General features: G+C 45.7%; 1 protein-coding gene across 1 annotated transcript; it reads left to right on the top strand.

Annotated features, from left to right (window-relative positions):
- The first annotated feature begins 103 nt into the window (after positions 1-103).
- On the top strand, positions 104-23376 carry LOC124261859 (leucine-rich repeat-containing protein 69-like). Its single transcript, XM_046696229.1, has 9 exons — positions 104-293; positions 6630-6756; positions 7117-7189; positions 7516-7711; positions 7981-8052; positions 8190-8291; positions 10359-10399; positions 21800-21938; positions 22222-23376. Exons 1-9 carry the CDS (start codon positions 117-119, stop codon positions 22330-22332), a joined length of 1038 nt encoding a protein of 345 aa, XP_046552185.1. The 5' UTR covers positions 104-116; the 3' UTR covers positions 22333-23376.
- The last annotated feature ends 2720 nt before the right edge of the window (positions 23377-26096 follow it).

The raw sequence follows: 26096 nt of genomic DNA, 5'->3' as shown, positions 1-26096 counted from the left end.
TCATAGAAGAACCTAATTACTACTGTGTCGCTAACTTTGAGTTTATGGTGTTAGTTTTTATTTTTTAGTTCGTAACTACACAGGAAACAGCTTCACGTGAATGGATAGCAACAATAATGGCGGACACGCTTTTACTGAGAGCACTACAGGGAAAACCGAAACAGTTGAATTTATGCAACAAGAAACTTGACAGGGTACCAAAGATAATTGGAAAGATAGATTGTCTTGTCCAGCTTCAGTTAAAAAATAACAAATTGCAGAACTTGCCTCAGGAATTTGAAAATTTATACCAGGTAAGACCGATAAAACGAAGTTGCGAAGAGATGGTATCTTCACTCACTCTCATCATGAATTAATATTGAACAGTTGGTTGGTTTGTTGTTTACCGCCGCACTCAGCAATATTCCAGTTATATGGCGGCGGTCTGAAAATAATCGAGTCTGGACCAGACAATCCAGTGATCAATATCATGAGCCTCTCTACGCAATTGCCGGGATGTGTCAACTTTGGGAGCACGTACCCTTGTGTCATGTATAGTGGGACTCTCTATTATCGCAGCACGCGAAAACATCGGGAAAGCAGAAACAGCACGCCCGCATCGGCTGTTTACATGTGCAAATTACGTAAATATATTCATCGCTCTTGAAAAAGTCATTTATTTCATTGGAATGTCATGTCAAATCGTAGAAATATTAAAGCATTCATATTTTCAGTAAGTTCTGGAACATTTTGAAACTAGTATGACCCCTACTGCCATTACATCTAGCATGAATCAAAACTTACTTCGTCAAGAGTAATCCTGCGACAACTATAAGGTCATTTTCATATTTTCCGTGCTAAAAATATAACAGGAAGTGACGTATTATGCAACTTCACTCTACACACGGCAGCCCCTTGTATTGTACGTTTTAAGGCGGAAAAGCAATATTTTGCAATGTTATTGTTACCTTGTATCCAAATGAATAGAAGTTTCAGATGTTTGGGTTAAAAACATGATGTTATTACTAAGGTGAATGAAATTCCTGAATATTTTTTAATGATCAAACTATTTAGATTCATTACTTGTCTTCGTAAACGTTTCACAGTGTCATCTGCTTGTACAGAGTGCCATAGTAAGAAAATAGCAATACCTCGATAATAGAGAGTTGCTTCAATTTCCAGGTCAAACGAGACAATCGGATTTGCCGCAATGGTATTAAACGAGTTGCGACTATGTGTCACATTATTTGTGACAGTAATGAAGATTAAACATCAGTCAACTGAAAATATATATAAAATGCTAAATGTCAGTAGCCGTTCATAATCCCGATGGCGACAACATTAACTACCATGATAATAGAGGGTCCCATGATAAGTTCGATCACTTAAGAACTGTCGCTGAATTTTCAAAGTTATATTCATATAATCTTATTTTCAAATCTCTTACCTCTAAACTTGTTTATTTATGTCAAACATTTCCAAAATCCAGGTATATTTACTGCTTTTTACAATCGCGGCATGGACGCCCTATCACTGTCAACACAAGTGGCCTAGAAAGCCTCGTCACATAAGTTCGATCATATGATTGGCTGGCTTGTCGCGTAAACAGGATGACTTGTAAGGACGATCTCTTGTGTCAAATTCAGAGCTAGAGCAGTCCCAGTATTTATGTCCATGAAACGTTCATTTTATGTTTCAATACTTCAATAAACGATGAAAAGTCACAAATATTCAGCTTATATTATACAAGTATTATGCAGGGAATTATTCTTCAGGCTCATCGTGACGGGCATCAAACCTCAGAATGTAGACAAACACCACGAGCTTGCTTGCAGAAATGTAAATGTGTTCTGTACTGACATGTAGGGTGGTTACATTGTGCCAAGGTTGTATTTATCAATGAGGCAATAGCTCGAACTTCATCAGGTACAAATTCACGGAAATTCTCAAAAAGCATTAAGTTTTCTATAAGAAATGGCCCTTACTTGTTTCCAAAGTTTTAAATTTTGACAAGGATATCACGTGTCTGGACATGTCACAGTTAGACCAGCAACATAAACAAACAGAAGACAGGGGTGCTGTCAATTTACAACGTGTGAAATTTATACTGTTTACATTTTATTTGAGCTGATAAAGTTACATTATTGATCTAAGGGTTAAAAAGTAGTTGTTTGCTGAAAATGAGCTATAACTTACATTTGGTAACTTGACATGAAACATTTTCCGGTCCAAACGAATGAAAGTGGTGTCACCAGAAGATCAAAGCTGCAGATATCGTAAGTTATCGCTACGTATTGCGACAATTACCATTCAAAATGGGCGATCAAAGTTACATGACGATCGAACTTGTGTGACTTGACGATACTTTATTTATACCTGTAGCATTGTATTAGCTACTTCTTGTTGTTGTATATAGGAGTCTAAACCTGACCCTAACCCTAACCCTGATAACTCTAACCCTGCTAACCCTAACCTTAAGCTTTCTTCCAATCATGCACAGAAAATATATTTAGTGGTACCGGTATAAGTAAATCTACCCTCAACTTTGTCTCATTCACCTGATGAAGGGGCAAGGAAAAGCCCAGAAATGTTGTGTATGCAGTAAAGAACAAGTTGACATCCATAATATTTTGTCTTATTCTTGTGTCAACCAAGTCAGCGAGCCAAGTTTACCAGGTAGCACATTAAGTGAAAACACAAGACTATTATATGATGTCATGTTTGAGACTAAGAAGAGATATCATATGCCAGGTTTGTTAATTCGTATTGACTTTGAAAAAGCATTTGACACAGTTTCTAAGGAATTTATTAATTCTGTTTTATTCAAATTTGGTTTTGGTCCACAAATCATACACTGGATGAATATATTAACTTAAGAAACTACCTCATGTATCATTCAGATCGGACATCTCTCTGATTTCTTATCTTATCTAATAGGATATTGATATAGCGCATATATCCACACAACTAGTGCATGCTCAAGGCGCTGATATTTTTTCCCTCGATCATTGGATGTCAATCTCAATGGCACATTGTATTATCAATCTCAACTCCCTGGGGAGAATACAACTCTTGCAGCCACTAGGTGCATCGAGTTATTGTGGCTTTCTCATCCTAACGAGGTACCCATTCACAGCTGGGTGGACTGGGACACATAGTCACAGTACTTTGTCCAAGTTTACTGATTTCTTTCCCAATGAGCGGGGCTGTAGGCAAGGGGATCCAATATCACCATAACCTTTTCCTTTTGTAGCTGAAGTCCTTGTACGCATGATCAGACAAAATGATAGTATAAAGAGCAATGTAATTGATAATAATGAATATAAACTAGGGCAAAATGCCGATGATACTGAACCTTTTAATGACGGCTCAGATGAAAGTTAATATACAACTTTTGACACATTTAATATTTCTTATGGCATGTCAGGATTAAGAATAAATATAGATAAGACTAAAGCAATCTGGATTGGCTCTAAAGCAGATAGCAGAGATATTATCTGTCAGGATTTGGCAATTTATCATCACAATGTGGCATGATCACCCTAAAGTCAAGGAATTAGCAAATATGAGTTCTAACAGTGTGTGCCCTAGGCATAAAAATTTAGGAGTCATCATGACTCCCTAGTGTCATGAGAGGGAGTCATGGACATGTTTTTGGAACTTTCATCAAGACATCAACTGTGATTGTTTAATAATGACCAAAAAAACAAGGTAAGGCAGGTCAGGTATTTAATCAGAACTGAGCGGTTACTCTCAGCAAATTAAAAACAGTCATCGCACTGAAACTGAAGTTTAGATTATTTGAACTAAGGGCCCAGTAGCATTGCATCAACAATGACGCAAGCTTCTAAATTCACTGCGTATTTGAAATGATTTTTAGCGTCAAATACGCAGGTTTTCTGCATCATGGCAAACACTGTTCTAAGACCAATCCCCACTGCCCATCAGTCATATGAAATGTGGAGCCAGTGAGTTGCCCATGTCACTTTCAAAATTATTCAGGGTTTGTATGACGCGCTCTGAAATTGACAATAAAACTATCCAGTTAAGTTAGTGAATGGGCTTTTGAATCTTCAGTAGCAGTGGTGGAAAGATATCAATAGGCAGTTGATGGTGTAAGGGGCTTTTGCTGTCAAGGGAAGGGTGATGTTGAAAGATATCAATAGGCAGTTGATGGTGTAAGGGGCTTTTGCAGTCAAGGGAAGGGTGATGTTGAAATATATCAATAGGCAGTTGATGGTGTAAGTTGATGATGTGTAAGGCAGGGCTTTTGCTGTCAAGGGGAGGGTGATGTTGAAAGATATCAATAGGCAGTTGATGCTGTGTAAGGGGCTAAAGGGGCTTTGCTGTCAAGGGAAGGGTGATGTTGAAAGATATGACTAGGCAGTTGATGGTGTCAAGGGAGGGTGATGTTGAAAGGGCAGTTGATGGTGTAAGGGGCTTTGCTGTCAAGGGAAGGGGTGATGTTGAAAGATATCAATAGGCAGTTGATTGTAAGGGGCTTTTGCTGTGGTGTAGGCAGTTGAAGGGCTTTGCTGTCAAGGGAAGGGGAGGGTGATGTTGAAAGATATGACTAGGCAGTTGATGGTGTAAGGGGCTGTTGCTGTCAAGGGAAGGGTGATGTTGAAAGATATCAATAGGCAGTTGATGGCTGTCAAGGGAAGGGTGATGTTGAAAGATATCAATAGGCAGTTGATGGTGTAAGGGGCTTTGCTGTCAAGGGAAGGGTGATGTTGAAAGATATCAATAGGCAGTTGATGGTGTAAGGGGCTGTTGCTGTCAAGGGAAGGGTGATGTTGAAAGATATCAATAGGCAGTTGATGGTGTAAGGGGCTTTTGCTGTCAAGGGAAGGGTGATGTTGAAAGGCGTTGATTCATTTCGATTTGGTTCTTATATACCATTGTCTGCTTGTACAGACCCATGAAGATCCGGGTTAGAATTGGTTTTTAGTAACCCATATGTTTGTCGTAAGAGGCGACTAACGGGATCTTGTGGTAAGGCTTGCTGACATGTATGGTTGACCCCACATGTCATCACAATTGCATAGCCGCCATATAGCTGGAATATTGCTGAGTGCGGCGTAAAACTCAACTCAACTCACAATTGCATAGAATGATGCTCACTGGATTGTCTGGTCCAGACTCTATTATTTACAGACCGCTGTCATTCAGCTGGAATATTGGTCAATATGGTGTTAAACAACAAACAAACAAAGCATGCTTCTACCAAGCTACTTAGATTTGAGGAAGATTAACAGAGATCCAAATGAGGAGATTAAATTACAGAGTTTAATTTCAGGCAATCTGTCTCATTTTTCATGCATTAGGTATACTGAATGAAAATTTCAGTCATGAACACTCCTTTGAGAGGCATTTTAGAAGTTAAATAAATGAATCAAAACAAGGTTCTATGGATAGTCAACTTCTTTATACAATGAGCGCAGCATTTTGATGTAGGTCCTGGTGTAATGTTTTGGTGTAGGTCCTAGTGCGATGTTTTGGTGTAGGTCCTAGTGCGACATTTTGGTGTTGGTCCTAGTGCGACGTTTCGGAGTAGGTCCTTGTGTGACGTTTCGGTGTAGGTCATAGTGCGACAGGTCCCTGTAGGTCCTAGTGCGATGTTTTTGTGTAGGTCCTAGTGCAACGTGTCAGTGTAGGTCCTAGTGTGAAATGTTGGTGTAGGTCCTAGTGCGACGTGTCCATGTAGGTCCTAGTACGATATGACCATGTAGGTCCTAGTGCGACGTTTCTGTGTAAGTCCTAATGCAACGTTTCGGTGTAAGTCCTAGTGCGACGTTTTGGTGTAGGTCCTCGTGTGATGTTTCGGTGTAGGCTCTAGTGCGACGTTTTGGCGTAGGTCCTAATGCGACGTTTCTGTGTAGGTGCTAGTGTGGCGTTTTGGTGTAGGTTCTAGTGCGACGTTTTGGTGTAGGTCCTAGTGCGACGTTTCTGTGTAGGTGCTAGTGTGGCGTTTTGGTGTAGGTTCTAGTGTTACGTGTCAGTGTAGGTCCTAGTGTGAAATGTTGGTGTAGGTCTTAGTGCGATGTGTCCATGTAGGTCCTAGTACATGCCCATGTAGGTCCTAGTGCGACGTTTCGGTGTAGGTCCTAGTCGCGACGTTTGAGTAGGTCCTAGCGCGGACGTTCTAGTCGGTGTAGGTCCTAGTGCGACGTTTCGGTGTAGGTCCTAGGGCAACGTTTCGGTGTAGTCCTAGTGCAACGTTTCGGTGTAGGTCCTAGTGCAACGTTTTGGTGTAGGTCCTAGTGCAACGTTTGGTGTAGGTCCTAGTGCGACGTTTCGGTGTAGGTCCTAGTGCAACGTTTGGTGTAGGTCCTAGTGCGACATTTCGGTGTAGGTCCTAGTGCGACGTTTTGGTGTAGGTCCTAACACCGTTATCTTCACTTGCTTTACAACAGTGTTAGTACCTATACCGAAAAGTCGCACTCTTTACAATAAAGAAGTTGACTGTCCATAGAACCTGGTTTTCCTTCATATGTACACTCCTTGGGTTAATCGGTCATTGGACATATTGCCGTTCGTCTCAATGAAGACATCATCTCCTCAAAAATCGGTTTGAAGCTGAAACTTGCCATGTAACTTGGCACTCCATAACCATGACAGCTGACTTGCAAGATTGATTGCATTTACAGCTTGAGGTGCTCAATCTTGGCAATAATGAGTTTGAAGTACTACCAGAAGTTCTGAAGTCAGCAAGAAATCTTGACAAGCTTCACCTCTTTAATAACAAACTGACAACGCTTACCCCACAAGCTCTCAGTAAGTATCAGAGAAAATTCAGTCCACAGTGACAGGCTCTCAATGAATATGATTGTCCTTGATGATATCATGACAATAAATCCTATGCAATGAGACATGTCATTTGAAGCAGCATATCTTGGGCTAATGACAGGCTACTGTGGTGTTTCTAGGACACAATCCTCTCTCGTGTGCAGTATTTGTACAAGCACATTTTCTCTTGTGTCGTGTTTGTATAAGAGAACCTTCTCTCATGTAGTGTGAGCAGAAAAGAATCTTTTCTGAGGAAGTGTTTGGTAAAGAGAATCTTCTCTGGTGTAGTGTGAGGGGGGGACAATCTTCCCTCAGTGTCTACAATCTGCTTATTATTTTGTGTTCCAGGCGGCCTTGTGAACCTCACCCTCCTCAATCTCAATGGAAACAAATTAAAAACACTCCCTCCAGAGATTTGTAGGTAAGAATTGTGTGATTGTACACTGTACACCTGGTTTATATTCTCATGTTCTGTGTTCTCACCAAATTATTTACCATTCTGTTGTTTTGTATTTCTCCAGACTGTCCAACCTTCAGCACCTGAGTGTGGACAATAACTTACTGACAGAGCTGCCCATGGAGTTCTGTGTTCTCAACAAGTTATTTACCATTCTGTTGTTTTGTATTTCTCCAGACTGTCCAACCTTCAGCACCTGAGTGTGGACAACAACTTACTGACAGAGCTGCCCATGGAGTTCTGTGTTCTCAACAAGTTATTTAGCATTCTGTTGTTTTGTATTTCTCCAGACTGTCCAACCTTCAGCACCTAAGTGTGGACAACAACTTACTGACAGAGCTGCCCATCGAGTTCTGTGCTCTCACCAAGTTGCAGGAGCTTCATGCTGCAGGGAATCAGCTGACGTCATTGCCGCTGGAGTTCGGGTTCCTCACTGGGTTGGAAAAGCTACATCTGCAGAAAAACCAGATCAGAGAACTACCAGAGGTAGGACAGCCGAGAATCAAAAGTCAGTCAGTGGATCAGGGTACAGAACATAATGTTATGTATCTTGATGCTGAAAGTATGACGCAACCTGATGATTAAAGTTTATGTAAGCGAAAAATGTTTTGTTTCCGACTCTGTTTCTGTTTGTATATTTGTTAACAAGCTGTTATTCTTAGATGTAATGTGCACAGGAAGTAGACAGTAGAACAGTCATGTGGCACAGGCAGTGAGTCAAAATGATGATGATGATTATTATTATTTTATTGCAGAGTTTGAGTAAGTGCTACAGGCTGAGAGTGATTGACATCGCAGCAAATGAACTCCGGATATTTCCTACAGAGGTGGGTGGTCTTCAGATTAATGTTTATCATACGGGCTAGGGATTTTGGCTAATTGATTATCATCAGTAAGATATTGTTTGTGTTGTTTGTATATATTTCTATGCCTATCACGACTAGCTGTTGATATTCCTGTCCAGTTTGCAGCACTCCCCCTGAAGGAGATTCATTGCGAGGAGAACCCCCTCCTGCAGCATATACCTGTACACTCAGTACAGGAGGAAGAGGTGTTGTCTTTAAAGGTAAGGACACAGGTAGAGCATCAGACTTATCTCTCTTGAACATGAACGACCCCCTCTTTCCGCCTCCCCAACCTGTAGACTGTACAGCAAGACGAACCACCCCACCTGTACACTGTACAGCAAGACGAACCACCCCCACCTTCCCCACCTGTAGACTGTACAGCAAGACGAACCTCCCCCACCTTCCCCACCTGTAGATTGTACAGCAAGACCTAAACACCCCCACCTTCCCCACCTGTAGACTGTACAGCAAGACTGAAACACCCCACCTTCCCCACCTGTAGACTGTACAGCAAGACGAACCACCCCCACCTTCCCCACCTGTAGATTGTACAGCAAGACGAACCACCCCCACCTTCCCCACCTGTAGACTGTACAGCAAGACGAAACACCCCCACCTTCCCCACCTGTAGACTGTACAGCAAGATGAACCCCACCCCACCTTTCCCCACCTGTAGACTGTACAGCAAGACGAACCACCCCCACCTTCCCCCCCCACCTGTCCCCCACCATTGTACAGCAAGACTGTACACCAACCCAGAACCTTCCCCACCTGTAGACTGTACAGCAAGACAGAACCACCCCCACCTTCCCCCACCTGTAGACTGTACAGCAAGATGAACCACCCCACCTGTCCCCACCTGTACAGCTGTACAGCAAGATGAACCACCTCCCCACCTGTAGACTGTACAGCAAGACCAACCACCCCCACCTGTGTAGACTGTACAGCAACCCACCTCCCCACCTGTAGACTGTACAGCAAGACAGAACCTCACCCACCTGTAGACTGTACAGCAAGACAAGACAGCAAGACAAACCACCCCCACCTGTAGACTGTACAGCAAGACAAACCCCCACCCCCACCTGTAGACTGTACAGCAAGACAGACCACCCCACCTGTAGACCAGCAAGACCACCCCCCACCTGTAGACTGTACAGCAAACCAGACCACCCCCCACCTGTAGACTGTACAGCAAGACAAACCACCCCAAGGCAGCCCCCCACCTGTAGACTGTACAGCAAGACTAACACCCCACCCCCACCCCCACCTGTAGACTGTACAGCAAGATGAACCTCCCCACCTGTAGACTGTACAGCACCTGTAGACTACAGCAAGAGGAACAGACCACTCCCCACCTGTAGACTGTGACAGCTACAGCAAGACTGTGCAACCACCCCAGACTGAACCACCCCACCTGTAGACTGTCTGTACAGCAACCTGGACTGTACAGCAAGACCAACCACCCCCACCACCCAACCTCCCACCTGTAGACTGTACAGCAAGACTGTACAAACCCCCACCTTCCCCCACCTGTAGACTGTACAGCAAGACGAACCACCCCCCCCACCTGTAGACTGTACAGCAAGACGAACCACCCCACCTCCCCACCTGTAGACTGTACAGCAGCAAGACAAGAGAACCACCCCCCACCTTCCCCACCTGTAGACTGTACAGCAAGACGACCCCACCACCCCACCTGTAGACTGTACAGCAAGACGAACCACCACCCCACCTGTAGACTGTACAGCAAGACGAACCACCCCCACCTTCCCCACCTGTAGACTGTACAACAAGACAGGACCTGTAGATGAACCTCCCCCACCTGTAGACTGTACAGCAAGACGAACCACCCCCACCCCCACCTGTTGACTGTACAGCAAGACGAACCACCCCCACCTGTAGACTGTACAGCAAGACGAATCATCCCCACCTGTAGACTGTACAGCAAGACGAATCACCCCCACCTTCCCCATCTGTAGACTGTACAGCAAGACAAACCTCCCCCACCTGTAGACTGTACAGCAAGACGAACCTCCCCCGCTTCACCACCTGTAGACTGTACAGCAAGACGAACCACCCCCACCTTCCCCATCTGTAGACTGTACCGCTGTCGTTGTGTGTTCCATAACATTCATTAAGTGAAATATTTTCTTGTCCAAGTTTATCACTTTGGACAGCCACAAACTAGACGTGGTTTTGCTAGTAAAGAACTGTGGATGTTGAAGCCACATTTCCTACCTGCTTTTAAGTATGTTGAGAGAGCTTGACTGTTTGTCCTTCTTCAGGAGATCTGTGCACGCTACATCATGAAGGAGCTGAAGGATCGGTGAGTAGCGCTTCTTCCTGTCTGCAGATCTCTTTCTCCGGGTTCTTGTTGAGACATTCATGTCAAGGGCCGAGGTTGTCATGACTCAGCATCGGACTGTTCCGAGAAGACAATATGTCCGCTCACAGAGCCCAAGTGACAATAGTAACAGTGGCACACCAGCCCTTGCATGTGCTGTCCAAGGTCACATTGTTCATGGCGGTCAAAATATTATGTTTTGCAGTAGTAGTACAGTGGGGGTTCTGCATCAGATGCGGCTTAGAGGCTTATTTGTGGGAATTAAGCTTCCCATCCCCCCTTTATCGAGAGCACAAAAATGGTCAGGACTACTAGGATCGGTACTACCTTTTAGCATTTACCCCCACCCCCCACACCCCCAAAAAGTAGTCGAAAATTTCCAATTAAAGATTTGGTAGTTCCAATGTATAGCACTACATATTGCAGAAGATGGCAACCGAAACGACTTTCCAACAAATGGGCCTGCGGATCGAAAAGTCTGTAGGAGCACATCTACTCCTAGAAAATACTGTAGACAACAACCTTGTGTCAAATGCCGACGTCGACTATCTTGCTGGCCATCTTGGTAGAACCAATCTACAACCTTTGGAAGGTCTACCTACATTTGTAGACAATATATACATGTTTGGCTACCTCCAACGCAAAGACTGCCTTTGTGAGAATGCCAAAGTATCCTGTACGACTGGAAGGGAAGGTTCCGCACAGCTCGTCGTTTCCAGAATCTCCATCGCAGTACAAGAGTCTTTGGCGTACCCCAAACATGCGCAAACAAATATCCTACACACGATAGGAATACGAGAAGACAACTGTGGAGCAATACGGAGCACCATCGCTAGAATAGAGAGAGAGACCGGAAAGAAAGCGAAAGACAAGTGGCAAGGACTATATCCGGAAGAGAATACATACGCTCTATTCGTAGCAAAGATAGACGTTTCCGAAATACCCATCAGCAAGCTACAAACGTTGATTCCAAAACTAGAACGACAACTACTAGCACACGGCTATGGGCTGTATTCTATCGACTATACAAGAGATTTCTCTGGTGTGCTGGACCGCAAGCGACTGGTGGAATACCTTTGGAAGAAACATGGTTTCCGAGAGCAAGGAAACTTGTCTTCTGCTATGCAGTCGAACAGTCCAACAATTCTAGACAATACGGGTAGTGTTGGGGTCCACATCTGTACTTGGGTCGAGACCTGGAATGGCTATACAATGCGAACGAAACTCTACAACAAGGTTGTTTCCAATTTCGAAGCAGAAGTCCGGGAGCAAATCGGAGGACATCTGGCAGACTATGTGGATTGCCCAAACCAACACTTGCAGAAAACTTTCCTGCATCCAGACGTGCAAGCCCGTGGTTGTACTCGCATAGAAGTTTCACTCTACGCACATCCACACAACTCGGAAGAAATAGCAAACGATTTGGTAGAACAAACTCTAGAGATGGTATCTCCTCCAGACACCAACTTGTTTGTAGTACAACCACCAGCAAAACAATGGGAAAACCTATCAAAATGTCTAGACCGCTGTCTCGTTCTGGCAGATCGCCCACAGGGCACCATGTTCGTAGCTTGGTATGCACATTCGGAGACGGGTAGAATTTCTGGGGTCTGTATTGCTCCTACAAGAAGAGACGACGATGCTACGTGGGAGAAAGCGATAGAATGGGCTGCAGCAGATTTTGGTTTTCGAGCATGTCCAATATTTCGGGTAGATATACTCTCCGTTACAGATACTGGTGTGGAGTTCACTACGTTGCTATACAAAGGATCCCGATGCCAAAACGATACTGTCTGCGAGTAGAAGACCAACCCAGCTACATCCAAATGGAGCTGATCCAAGTATTCTATTGCCTTCTTGCAAGACAGTAGAGTGGGAATGGTGAACAGCCAAATGTAGCACCATAGGCAAGGCTTCTTCCAAATTCCAACTGCAGGAAGTACCAGAGATTGCAAAAGACAGAGAAGTATATTCTGGATCTGCTAGGGATTGAGGAAAACGATTGCAAGAAATACAAGAGGCAGCATGTGTGGAAGAATGGAGAAGAGAAGCATAGGCTATCCTAGAAGGCAGAAAGACAGCACGGCAGGTAGAGCAAGAGCAGCGTAGAGAAAAAGAACTGGAGCGACTAGGAGAAATAGTACGGGAGAAAAAGGAATACACAAGCGATCGGAAGAAGCTCGCAAAGAGGTAGAAACAGCTCTACGAAATACACAAACGAAAAAAATAGCAGACGTTGCAAATACTACATGGTCCATTCTAGGATACCGCAAACAACCAGAAGGACAAACAGCCAGCAGAGTAGTCTTGTTGCAAAAAGGCGTAGAAATGCAAAAGGTAGTACCGATCCTAGTAGTCCTGACCATTTTTGTGCTCTCGATAAAGGGGGGATGGGAGGCTTAATTCCACAAATAAGCCTCTAAGCTGCATCTGATGCAGAACCCCCACTGTACTACTACTTTTGGAGCTTGCTTTGGGGAATGTTCACATGCTTTCATTGCCATATATTCCTGTTGTTATCCTCTGCCGCGCATTTAGCGCGAAGCGGGGGATATAGTATTAGGCTCCGTCCGTACGTACGTACGTACGAATCTTAAGAACCATTCACTAGATTCTTTTCATATTTGGTACCTGGGTTCATCACACTATAAGAAAGGCCCAAGTCAGGTTTGGTGACCTTGACCTTCATTTCAAGGTCACAAGGGGACTTTCACCTGCATGTTAAGCTATCTCAAGAACCATTCACAAGCTTTATCTCGGGAAGGCGCAGGGCCCAGTCGATTTTGGTGACCTTCACATAATTTTCAAGGTCATGGCGACACTTTGAAGATTTCAGCATGTAAACCTGCATGTAAAGCTATCTCAAGAACCGTTCGCTGGATTTTCGTCATATTCAACCCCAAGTTTTATCTAGGGAAGGCCCAGGGCCCAGTCAATTTTGGTGACCTTCACATAATTTGTAGGGGTTTCTTCATATTTGACACCAAGCTTCATCCAGGGAAGGCGCAGGGCCCAGTCGATTTTCATGACCTTCACTTAAGTTTCAAGGTCACAGAGACACTTTGAAGATTTCAGCATGTTAAATTGCTTGTTAAGATAGTCATCAAGATATCGCAAAAAATATTCAATGGATTTTCTTTATATTTGACACCAAGCTTCATCTAGGGAAGGCCCAGGGCCCAGTCATTCTTTTTCATAGAGATCGTCCTTGGGGTACATATATGCATTTTCTGCGCTGAAAATGTCCTGTGACAGTTGTATCAATGTTTTTTAATAAAAATATTGTACAATAAATAAAAATCTTTTTATTTATTATACGGCCCCCACCTCGTGGAGTTACCTCCCGTTGCGCATGCGCAGCCAACTGGGTAAGCACCTAGGCCCATATCATTCCTTCTGCTGTCACTCCACTGGACGGATGTGTCGAGTAGAGCTGAACTCTTTCTGTTATAAGAAGTTAGAGAGAATAATGTCTGGGACTCCACCACCTGTATGTATGGTCTTTATTTTGTCCTTGAATGGAACAGTAAAGCTTTGCGGTCGGTTGTCTCATATTTGTGACTTTGTATTAATTATTTTACGCTTTCCACTTTCCCGTGGTTTACGCACGTGTTGCTATTCCATGGCGGGAAGGTTAGCGTGCCACATGGTTGTCATATTGCGTTTTAACCAAGTATTTCTACCCGTGGTCGCATTCACGTAATTTTCAATGTTTTGTACGTGTATATTGCGCTGCTGGTCCGCTGTTAGCTACATGCTTGCGTGTTTGCTTTCAGGCGTTTTCTGGTTGTACTGTCTGCGGGCAAGGTATTCCCCGTGCAGACCGTCATGACAAGTGTCTCGTATGCCTTGAAAAAGGCGGACATAATCCCGACACGTGTGAGATATGTATGGGCTTCTCCCCCCGAGCCCAGAAGAGGCGGGCTGCAGATTTCCTCTTTTATCGGGAAATGCGAGAGGCGGGAGGGGAACTGACCCAGGTCCCCCCGTCTAAAGCCCAAAAACCCAAAACTAAAGGCAAAAAGGCTAAGTCGCGCAGTCAGGCGCCTTCTACTGCTCCTAGCGGTTTTGACATGTCACTTATCACACAGCTTTTTCAGCAGCACATGGACTCCGTGAAGTCCCTTGTTCACGAGTCGGTTGGAGGTCTCCGCCAGGAGTTCCTCGCCCACTCGGATCAGGGGACGGAGAGTCCAGGGTGGGATCGCCGAGCCTGGCTCGATCCCTTGGCCTGGAGGCGTCTGTAGATCCTCTGGCTTCGGGTCCAGACGCCTCGGCTACCCCAGAGGGGGAGGGTTCGCTCCCAGTCCCCCTCTCGGTGTTGGCGCAGGGTCCGTTGAGGATTCCTGGGGTTCCGGTCCCTGCACCGTCCCGCCCCATGAGAGAGGAGGAACCAGTTTTGCCTGGTCTTCCTCCAGCGTCTCGGGACCGGGGTTCGAGTGTGGTGTCGGGTACTGAAGCAGGCTGCTCCTTCGGTTCTTCCCTTCCCTCTGTGTCTGGTGCTAGGCCGCCAACCGGGTCAGGGTTCGGGTCCTCTTCGCGAGGAGACCCAGCCTCGGACCGGGCTCGGGTGCTGAGTCCATGGACATTGGGGAGGTCGAGGAGCCGGAGGGCGCCTTCCGTTTCTCGACGGCTCTGCGGGAGGTCCGGCAACGCATTGCCGAGTATATTCCCCAGGCCGCGGTGCCTACCAGCCGACTCGACTCGACTCGACTCGACTCGACTCGACTGAGTTCCGCTTGCCAGGCGAGGCGTTTGCCCCTAGGCAACCCACGCAGACGCTGCTCCGCATTCTGCCGTCCCTGGTGCAGGACGTGGTGGATCCCCTCCTGGTTGGGTCACGCCTCCGTTTTGACTTGCCTGAGCTTGTCAAAAGGTACCAGCTGGGGGACGATTCCCTGTTCCTTGTGCCGGTGGTCGACGAATGTGTTTTCACTTCGGTCGCCCTGGGGGGAGGCTCGGCTTCCTCCGGAGCAGCTCCGGCTGCCAGGCAAGGGTGTTTGGTGCCACCTTTTGCCCTCGCGGGCGCCCCCCTGGGGCAAGCTTACCGGACCTACGAGGAGGTTTACCTGAATGCTATGCAGCAGGTGCGGGTGGTCATCCACGAGGCCTACCTCTCCTCGATTCAGAGGTCGGCCCTGGAGGCGGAGGGGCCCGCTGGAGACGTTTCTCCGCATGTCGTTCTCCTCCGTCAACTTTCCGAAGTGCAGGCCCACCTCGCGCGCGACTCCTTGCGGTCGGCCACGTCGACGGTGATGTGCACAGTCATGGGGATGCACAAGCTGTGGCTGTCGACGTCTCGTTACTCGGCAGCTACACAGCAGACCTTGCTGGCCCTTCCCTACCGTCTGGGGCGACGTTGTTTCCTGGGGCACAGCAGGTTATACGGGAGGCTGCCGCTGCAGCTACCTCCTTCAAGGATTCTAAGGCCTTGTTGGAGCACCCGCGGGCTTCTCGCCCCCGCGCTCCCGTTCCGGCTTCCTCCTCCGGGGTGCAGCCTACACCCGAGTCTGCCGGCTGGCTTCGGCCGCTGGGCGCAGGGGTAGGCAGAGGAGCCGTCCCGCCAAGGGTAAGGGCAAGGAGCAGTCCTCTTCGTCTGGCTCCCAGCCTTTTCGCGGGCGCGGGAGGTCTGCCCCGACCTCCCGTTAACCCAACAGGCTGTCGCCGCGGGTCCGTCCCAGTCAGCTCAGCTACTCGGGACCACTCACGCCCTCTTACCCAACGTCCCAGTGGGAGGCCGCCTCTCTCTATTCCTGCCGGAGTGGGAGAAGGCTACAAGCAACACTTGGGTGCTGTCCACCGTCAGTGTCGGCCATTTACCACTGTGGAAGCGAGGTCCGCCAGACTTCATCGGCATACGCCGCACTCCGGTGCCGTCATGTCAGGTACGGGCGGATATACTGCGAGACGAAGTCCAGGCTTTGCTGGACAAGTCCGCTATAGAGCGCATACCACCGGGCGAGGAACAGGCGGGATTTTATTCCACGTACTTCCTCATTCCGAAGAAAGACGGCGGGTTCCGTCCCATTCTCAACCTCAAGGGGTTGAATCGCATGCTAGAGGTTCCATCCTTCAAGATGGAGACACTTCGCTTGGTGATCTCCTCTGTTCAGCCCGGCGATTGGCTCACGTCAATCGACCTAAGGGATGCGTATCTACATGTGCCCATACATCCATCGTTCAAGCAGTACCTTCGGTTCTCTTACGACGAGATGCATTACCAATTCACGGTGCATTTTCACCAAGCTCATGTTACTGCCGGCTACCCTCGCTCGATCGCAAGGAAGGCGTTGTTACCCTTACCTCGACGACTGGTTGCTCAGCGCGCTAACACAGCCAGCGAGCCTAGATTCTACTCACAAGGTGATAGACATTTTAGTTCTACTGGGGTGGATCATCAACCTCAAGAAATCCGACCTGGTACCCATCCAGGACTTGGTTTTTCTCTGGGCGAGGTTCCAAACTCACAAGGATCTTGTTTCCTTGTCGCCCGTCCGGGTCACCAGAGTAGGGGAGATGGTGTCTTCGTTCCTCTCCCAGCCCCAGGCACCAGCACGGACTTGGCTCCGTCTACTACATGTCCAGGGCCAGGTGGTTCGTCTTCAGTTGGACAACCGAACAGCCATGTCGTACATCCTGAAGCAAGGCGGTCTGTCGGTGTCTTGAAGCTCCGAAGCCGCGGGAGGCGTGGGACTTTCTCCTCTGGTATTCGAAGATGCGACCAGTGCGATTGCCAGGAACTCCCTGAAAATCTCCCCGGGGCTGAGAGAGCGTCGGCCGGACGCTCTCTCTCTCGCCGGATCCTGGCCCTGCACGAGTGGATGCTCGACCGGCAGATATTCTGAGTTATCTCCCAGTTGTACGGGTCGTTCCAGGTGGATCTGTTTGCGTCCGGCGGGACGAATCAGATACCCGTGTTCAGCTCTCGAATACCGGACCCGAGGGCGTTGGCTGCCGACGCCTTCCTGCTGGATTGGACGGGCAAAGTGCTCTGGGCGTTCCTGCCGTTACCACTCATTCCCCGGGTCCTCTCCCAGCTGTCCACCCAGCCAGCTCGGCTGCTTGTGCTACTGGCACCGCTTTGGCCGTCACAGAGCTGGTTTCCGGTAATTCTCAGGTTTCTGGCTCAGCCTCCTGTTCTATTACCTTTGCGACCGGACATTCTCACTCAGAACGGCGCGCCATACCCCAATCCAAGGATTCAGTGGGTGGCTTGGCCTCTGTCAGGTCTAGCCTCGAAGCACGCGGAATTCCTGCAGCAGTTGCAGACACAATTCTGGCTTCGAGGCGGGATTCGACAAACGTTCAGTATGAGGATAGGTGGTCCCGCAATGCGCGCTGGTGTTCAGATAGGGGGATTGCAGACCCTTTTCTGCGGATTTAGTCCGAGTATTGGTGTTTTTGCAAGCTCGTTTGGAAGAAGGCCTGGCGGCTTCGACCATTCGTGGCTACTCCACCGCTATTTCCACCTTTCACACCCCTGTCGATGGTGCCCTTCTGGGGCAGCACCCTACAGCGCTTTTTAGCTGGCGCGGATAGGGTTCGACCTGCTGTCAGGCGAACCAGCCCACCTTGGGATTTGTCAATCGTGCTCGATTGGCTGTCCGGTCCTACGTTCTCACATCTATCGGCTATTTCCATACAGTTGTTAACATGGAAGGCTGTATTTCTGGTGGCGGTAACATCTGGGCGTAGGGTTGGCGACTTACATGCTATGTCGTCCGACCTGGCGCTGACTGTGTTCCACACTGATAGTGTCAGTATTCGCCTCCCGGATACTTACCGCCCGAAGGTCGATCACGCTTTCCATGTGACAGCTCCTATCAAACTTCCTACTCTTACCCAGCCTTCCACATCGGGGACCTCTCCTACGAGCACTCACCCGTCGGATGTCCGAAAGACTCTCAAGGTCTATATCAAACGAACACAAGGGATCCATACGGGTACCCATCTGTTCTGCTGTTACGGTGGCGGGAAGGCTGGGGTGCCGGCGAGCAAACAGACCCTGTCTCGCTGGCTTGTCTCGGTCATTTGTGCTGCTTATCAGGCTAAGGGCAAGCCTCCCCCTGAGGGGTTGAAGGCTCACTCGGTCAGGGCAGTAGCCACGTCAAAAACTTTTGCATCGGCACTACCCATTGAAGAGATATGCTCTGCCGCTATGTGGAGCCGGCCTAGCACTTTTATCGGCACTATCAGCTCGATACACATTCACGTAATCGTGCGAGCTTTGGCCGTTCTGTTCTCTCCAGTGGACAGTGTCCTGCCACCCTGACCGAGTGAGTCTTGGTTATCTGGTTTAGTTGACGCTGCTGTTCAATATTGTGTTTTATTGATATGTCCACTGCTGGGTGTATAACCTCCTTTCGATTCTCTACGGAGATTATGGTTTAGTTGACGCTGCTGTTCAATATTGTGTTTTATTGATATGTCCACTGCTGGGTGTATAACCTCCTTTCGATTCTCTACGGAGATTATGGTCGGTAGTGAGTGTTTTTTCCCCCCTACGGTGCTCTCTATAGACCATAAGGTGGGTGGGGTTTGTTTACGTTCGCACTACGTGCGTTCTCATTATGCTAACCTGCAAGTTCGACTCTCAGTACCTTTCCTCCCTGTCAGTTACCCTCCCATCATGCCTCTCGCGGAAGCTCAAACCGGGACATGTGACAGGTGAGTGATTATGGCGTATGTTACATTATTCTTAACGATCGCTATTTGTGTGTACTTTGAAAGAATTCCTCCTCCCTGGCCTCCGGTCTTTGGGAGTCTGTGTTTATGCATATATGTACCCCAAGGACGATCTCTATGAAAAAGAATTAACCAAACCTGAAGAGGTTTTCAATTCTTTGAAGAGAGTTGTCCTTGGGGTAGGGCCTCTCGCCTCCCCGCAATTCTGTTCACTGATTTATTCAGCAGAAGGAATGATGATACGGGCCTAGGTGCTTACCCAGTTGGCTGCGCATGCGTAACGGGAGGTAACTCCATGAGGTGGGGGCCGTATAATAAATAAAAAGATTTTTATTTATTGTACAATATTTTTATTAAAAAACATTGATACCACTGTCACAGGACATTTTCAGCGCAGAAAATGCATATATGTACCCCAAGGACGACTCTCTTCAAAGAATTGAAAACCTCTTCAGGTTTGGTTAAATTTTGGTGACCTTCACATAATTTGTAGGGTCACGACGACACTATGAAGATTTCAGAATGTTAACCTCAATAAGCAATTTCTTTAGTACTTGTTTTGCATATTTCATACACTGTCATTCATGTCAAGGTCAAAGTCAGTCTTGAAAATATGTGTGTGTTTGAACAACTAAAGAGCAAGATAACGTTTTTGTTGACATTTAACTTCATCTTAAACTTTCATTACTTTATAAGTTTGATTTGATAATTTGCGGCGGGGCATTATGTCACCTTAACTCAAAACTGAATCTCACGCTTTTGGGGCAGTTAAAAACACACATTTTGTCAGGTAATGGTTTCATTGTTTCAATCTGGGCTGACATTTCAGGGTGAATCCACAAGTGTAAGTATTTGTATAGAAAATACATAGCATACAGTACAACTGATACACTAGATAGTCGTGGTGACAAGTATCATTAATGACGGGTTAGTACACTGTTATTTCAAAATGTTTCTCCTTAACGATTAGACTCTGAGTTAACTATTACTAGACTCTAGTTAGTACAGCTTTACATGACAGCTTCTGCGGAAATATTAGTTGGTCGTGTTTTAACTCAGTTTTGTTGACTGTCACTACACATTTGTTAGCAGAGCATTACGTGACAGTTTCTGCTGAAATATTTGGTCACGATGACTGTATTTAACTATTACGTATTAAAATGTTACTACACATTTGTTAGTAGAGCTTTACATGACAGTTTCTGCTGAATTATTAGTTAGTCCACTTGAGGTGTGTTCTAACGGTGCGACTTGCAGTAACAACTTGTAGCATATGACTTGTATTAACAACATAACGTTTTTGTTATTTGTGTACTTTTTAAGTCACATACAATTTGTTTCTCGCGAGATTCTCACGTATGACACACCAACAGAGATTGATCGAGTGAAGAAGAAAGGCTAACGTTAATGTCAGTCTACATATCTACGCGATTGCCTCCATGGTGTAGTGGTTAGAGCATCCGCCCGGAGTGCGGAAGGTCGCGGGTTCGATCCCCGACCACGTCATACCAAAAGACGTTAAAATATGATACTTGTTGGTCCCTGCCTGGCGCTCGGCATTAATGGGTACAACAAGGACTGGTCGGCTCGGAGTTAGTATAATGTGTCTGTGTGGGGTATTCATGCTTCACTGCGGCATGGTATCTCAGTGGGCTAGCACTATAAAACCAGCTTCAGTCTGGGCTAGTACAAGCAGCCGCACATACACATACACACGCATGCAGTAGTCATATGAGCGAAATATTCTCAAGCACGACGTTAAACCCAATTTCACCACCACATATCTACGCAGTCACTGAAGAAGAAGAGAAAGCCTAAACTGGTGTGGGTCCTCAACTAATTCTTAGGCGGAACATTCCATAAACATTCCATAAACATTCCTGAGACAAGTAAAAACCTATAAACCGCTCGGTTTCTTTCCTGGTAAGGTCAATTTTTGTTCGTGTCTCCGACATGATGTCAACAACAGGGATGTCACTCTGTGGGGGATACAGATGTAAGCGAGTTTATTAGTCGAGAGCTTGCAACTTGTAGTAGGAATTAGGACAAATCCCATGTCTTACAACTCAGCTGCAACCCAGATGGCATTCAGAAGTTGGCCCAACGTTGGCAATAGTTTTGTAAACATTGCCAACATTGGGCCAACGTCCGAATGCTATCTGGGAACCAGTTGTATGCGATTTTAAATCGTTACGATTTGGGTGTTCTCACGTTGCAACTGTGTTGCATGCTACAAGTTGTTACTACAAGTTGCACCGTGAGAATGCACCTTTAAACTCAGTGTTGAACTCTGTTTTAAATATTACTAACACAAGGTACCAGAATGTTGCATCACAGTTTCTGCTGAATCATTAGTTGGACTGTTTAACTCAGTGTTGATTGTCTCTGCCGACCAGGTAGCTGGATATGTTGGATCATTATCATTATTATTGGTAACTTACAGCACAATGGGGGGCGGTGGGGTAGCCTAGTGGTTAAAGCGTTGGCTCATCACGCCGCAGACCCGGGTTCGATTCCCCACATGGGCACAATGTGTTAAGCCCATTTCTGGTGTCCCCCGCCGTGATATTGCTGGAATATTGCTAAAAGAGGCGTAAAACTAAACTCAGTCAGTCAGTACAGCATAATGGACTGTTGTTAGAGTTCTTAGAGCTCCCTTAGACACAAGTGTGACTGTAACATGCATCTGCTCCCTAGGTATGCGTACCTGCGGCGAGCTATCCGCCACTACCCGGAGATCAGGGACATGTTGAGTCAAGCCAGTAAGTGTGCCGTGTGCAGCGAGTCCTTCCTCAACACATGGCTGGAGTGTGTCAAGTTCATCAGTGCAAAACAGGTGGGCCAGGAAATACTGCATTGAACATTTAAGGAAGTATAAGAAATAATTTTAAACCAGGCTTATGTTCATATCTTCGATGCTTAATTACACATATTAATCACTCAACAAGTGATTCATGTGAGTTAGTACTTTGGAAATATTGGAAACTAAAAGCAGCACATAATCTGTACAAAACTGTTGCAGTCAAATGTACTGGGGAGCTCATATCACTAAGATATGATTAATGCCATACACAGGTTAGTGACAGTTCTTGATCATCAGTATGTTTTGTGTTTCACAGGATCTGAAAGTTGGGAACTTACATGGCCAGATTCCTATCCGAGCTCTTCTCTGCTCCTACAAATGTTTCAACGCTAAAGGACATGAATTCTATGGAGTTGCCTTTCCCTGATCAGATTTGTGTCAATACTTGATTGGTGAGAATGTTTCCTCCAATGAGAATTACATCACCACTTCCACACTGTGTATGATATCATCAGCTGTGAGTGTACTGAACAATTTGCTAATATGTGCATTAGAAACAGAAGCTAAATAAACCAGTAAGAGAAAAACCTATATTTTAGGAAATTGATAAACCTTACCTTTAAGAAATATGTGTGGTATGTGTATGTTTCAGTGTATGTTTCATTGAAGGTGCAGACATAAACATATCTTGCTGTTATCAGAAGGTAATGAATGAACGCTGCTGAAACACTTGCAAACTTTGATCATACTGATCTGGGGGACACTGGACTTGAATCATACTGATCTGGGGGTCATTGGACTTGAATTATACTGATCTGGGGGACACTGAACCTGAATCATACTGATCTGGGGGACACTGAACCTGAATCATACTGATCTGGGGGACACTGGACTTGAATCATACTGATCTGGGGGACACTGGACTTGAATTATACTGATCTGGGGGACACTGGACTTGAATCATACTGATCTGAGGGTCATTGGACTTGAATCATACTGATCTGGGGGTCACTGGACTTGAATTATACTGATCTGGGGGTCATTGGACTTGAATCATACTGATCCAGGGGATGTTGGATGTGTCTGACACTGATCTGAGTGATTGTGACATTTAATGACTTTGTGTTTTGTGAAACAATTCTTCAATGACATTGATCAGGATGACATTGGGCTTCAACCACCTTCCACCATGTTTCCGCTCACTCATCACATGACCTACAGTGTGCCGAGCCTTTAGTTAATGTCAATGTGAACCATGTTCCACATGTCCTGTGATATTTTGTATTCTTGATGAACATGATACATGATACATATGTCAGTGTTACATGTGATACTCTGTATTCTTGATCTTGATGTATTCTTGATGAACATGATACATGCATGTCAGTGTTACTGTGATACTCTGTATTCTTGATGAACATGATACATGCATGTCAGTGTTACTGTGATACTCTGTATTCTTGATGAACATGATACAACTTGTAACATACTACAGTCTTGATGAACAACTTGTAACATACTACAGCCCACCATACAGGAGGCCACAACTTGTAACATACATGTTGTGTTACAGTTACTACAGTCCACAACTTGTAACATACTACAGCCCACCATACAGGAGGCCACAGGAACATCCTCAACTTGTAACTGTAACATACTACAGCCCACAACTTGTAACATTACCAGCCCACCATACTGTAACAAGCTACTACAGTCCACAACTTGTAACATACTACAGCCCACCATACAGGAGTCCACAACTTGTAACATACTACAGCCCACAACTTGTAACATACTACAGCCCACCATACAGGAGGCCACAACTTGTAACATACTACAGTCCACAACTTGTAACATACTACAGCCCACCATACAGGAGTCCACAACTTGTAACATACTACAGTCCACAACTTGTAACATACTACAGCCCACAACAGGTAACATACCACAACTTGTAACATACTACAGTCCACAACTTGTAACATACTACAGCCCACCTGACAGGAGTCCACAACTTGTAACATACTACAGTCCACAACTTGTAACATACTACAGTCCACAACTTGTAACATACTACAGTCCACAACTTGTAACATACTACAGTCCACAACTTGTAACATACTACAGCCCACAAGGAGTCCACAACTTGTAACATACTACAGTCCACAACTTGTAACATACTACAGCCCACATACAGGCCCAACTTGTAACATACTACAGCCCACAACTTGTAACATACTACAGCCCACCATACAGGAATACAACAGTAACATACTACAGCCCACAACTTGTAACATACTACAGCCCACCATACAGGAGTCCACAACTTGTAACATACTACAGTCCACAACTTGTAACATACAGGACAGCCCACATCCACAGGACATACTACAGCCCAACTTGTAACATACTACAGTCCACAACTTGTAACATACTACAGCCCACCATACAGGAGTCCACAACTTGTAACATACTACAGTCCACAACTTGTAACATACTACAGCCCACCATACAGGAGTCCACAACTTGTAACATACTACAGTCCACAACTTGTAACATACTACAGCCCACCATACAGGAGTCCACAACTTGTGAGTGAGTGAGTGAGTGAGTTTAGTTTTACGCCGCACTCAGCAATATCCCAGCTATAGGCGGCGGTCATAACAAACTGGACCAGACAATCCAGTCCACGATCTGCGCATTGTAACATGACATGTGTACCAAGTCAGGCCAAACTGACCACAACTTCACGACAAGCATAGTAGCCTTTTATGGCAAGCACATGGGTTGCTGAAGACCTATTCTATCCCGGATCTTCACGGGTCTCCACAACTTGTAACATACTACAGTCCACAACTTGTAACATACTACAGTCCACAACTTGTAACATACTACAGCCCACCATACAGGAATCCTCAACTTGTAACATACTACAGTCCACAACTTGTAACATACTACAGTCCACAACTTGTAACATACTACAGCCCACCATACATGAGTCCACAACTTGTAACATACTACAGCCCACGTGCAACAATAACCAGTGTTACTAGAGTGAGTGAGTGTTTAGTTTTACGCCGTACTGAGCGGCGGTCTGTAACTAATCGAGTCTGGACAAGACAATCCAGTGATCAATAGCATGAGCATCGATCTGCACAATTGGGAACTGATGACATGTGTCAACCACCGTGTTACTGGAACTGCTGTGATTCAGCAACAGTGACCAATGGTTACTTAGGACTCCTGTATGGTGGGATGTAGTATGGTATGAGAAAAGACTCATATTTCCAATACTTTATTTGTCCTTTTATTTACAAAAGTATACATAAAAAACATAAATATGAGAAAAATTGTGTTGTATGTTGATAAAATACCCTTGTTATAAATAAAAAATTTTTAGAAGACATTAAAATGTAGTTCTTGTTAGTCTTAGAGAGCAGACTGTTTTAGACATTTCATGATGTTAGTATTCATATAAAACCTGTTTCTCATGAGGAAAGTTAGGCATAAATACATTGACAATTTACATAATGACTGACAACACACAAAGAATACTCTACGGTAAGGTGAAGGCTGTTGACCATCAGCTCTGATACAACATACACCTCAGTTGTGGCTTTATTATTATTATTATTATTGTAGGATATTTATATAGCGCACATATCCACGCAACTAGTGCATGCACAAGGCGCTGGTATTTTTCCCTCGATCATTTGATGTCAAAAAAATATCTCAAAGGCACATCATTTATCAATCTCAACTCCCTGGGGAGTATACAACTCTTGCAGCCACTAGGCGCACCAAGTTATTGTGGCTTTCTCATCTTAACGAGGTACCAATTCACAGCTGGGTGGACTGGGACACATAGTCACAGTACTTTGTCCAAGTTCACTGCAAGTTGCTGTACCCACAACTAGGTGTTTGCACTAATTAGTGTGGCCACAATCTGGTCAAATACCAACGGATTCGTGGGTTCTTTTAAGTGCACAGGGTTGTGTACTGTACACTAGGGGTTGTGACAACACTGAAAGAGTCTGCACACAATGTTGACTCCCAAGGTTTTTACACACGGTCACAGGTGGGCTCGATCCCAACACCTCAACCTCGCTGGATCACTAGCCTGGCGCCTTAGCAAGCTCGCCCACCCCGCCCCCGCAAGTTAACTTTGTACAGGGCAATAAATTATTGTAG

This window comes from Haliotis rubra, unplaced genomic scaffold (assembly GCF_003918875.1).
Source record: "Haliotis rubra isolate DU_JTF1 unplaced genomic scaffold, ASM391887v1 Scf812, whole genome shotgun sequence".
Taxonomy (NCBI): Eukaryota; Metazoa; Mollusca; class Gastropoda; order Lepetellida; family Haliotidae; genus Haliotis; species Haliotis rubra.
The sequence above is the reverse complement of the archived record's forward strand: the minus strand, read 5'-3'. Positions and strand labels throughout refer to the sequence as shown.

What these genes read in the sequence shown, in the direction of transcription:
- LOC124261859 (XM_046696229.1), top strand. Translation starts at nt 117, where the DNA reads ATGGCGGACACGCTTTTACTGAGAGCACTACAGGGAAAACCGAAACAG. An exon ending in GCTTACCCCACAAGCTCTCA is followed by an intron (nt 6,757 to 7,116) that starts GTAAGTATCAGA and finishes TTTGTGTTCCAG; the next exon opens with GCGGCCTTGTGAACCTCACC. An exon ending in ATGAAGGAGCTGAAGGATCG is followed by an intron (nt 10,400 to 21,799) that starts GTGAGTAGCGCT and finishes TCTGCTCCCTAG; the next exon opens with GTATGCGTACCTGCGGCGAG.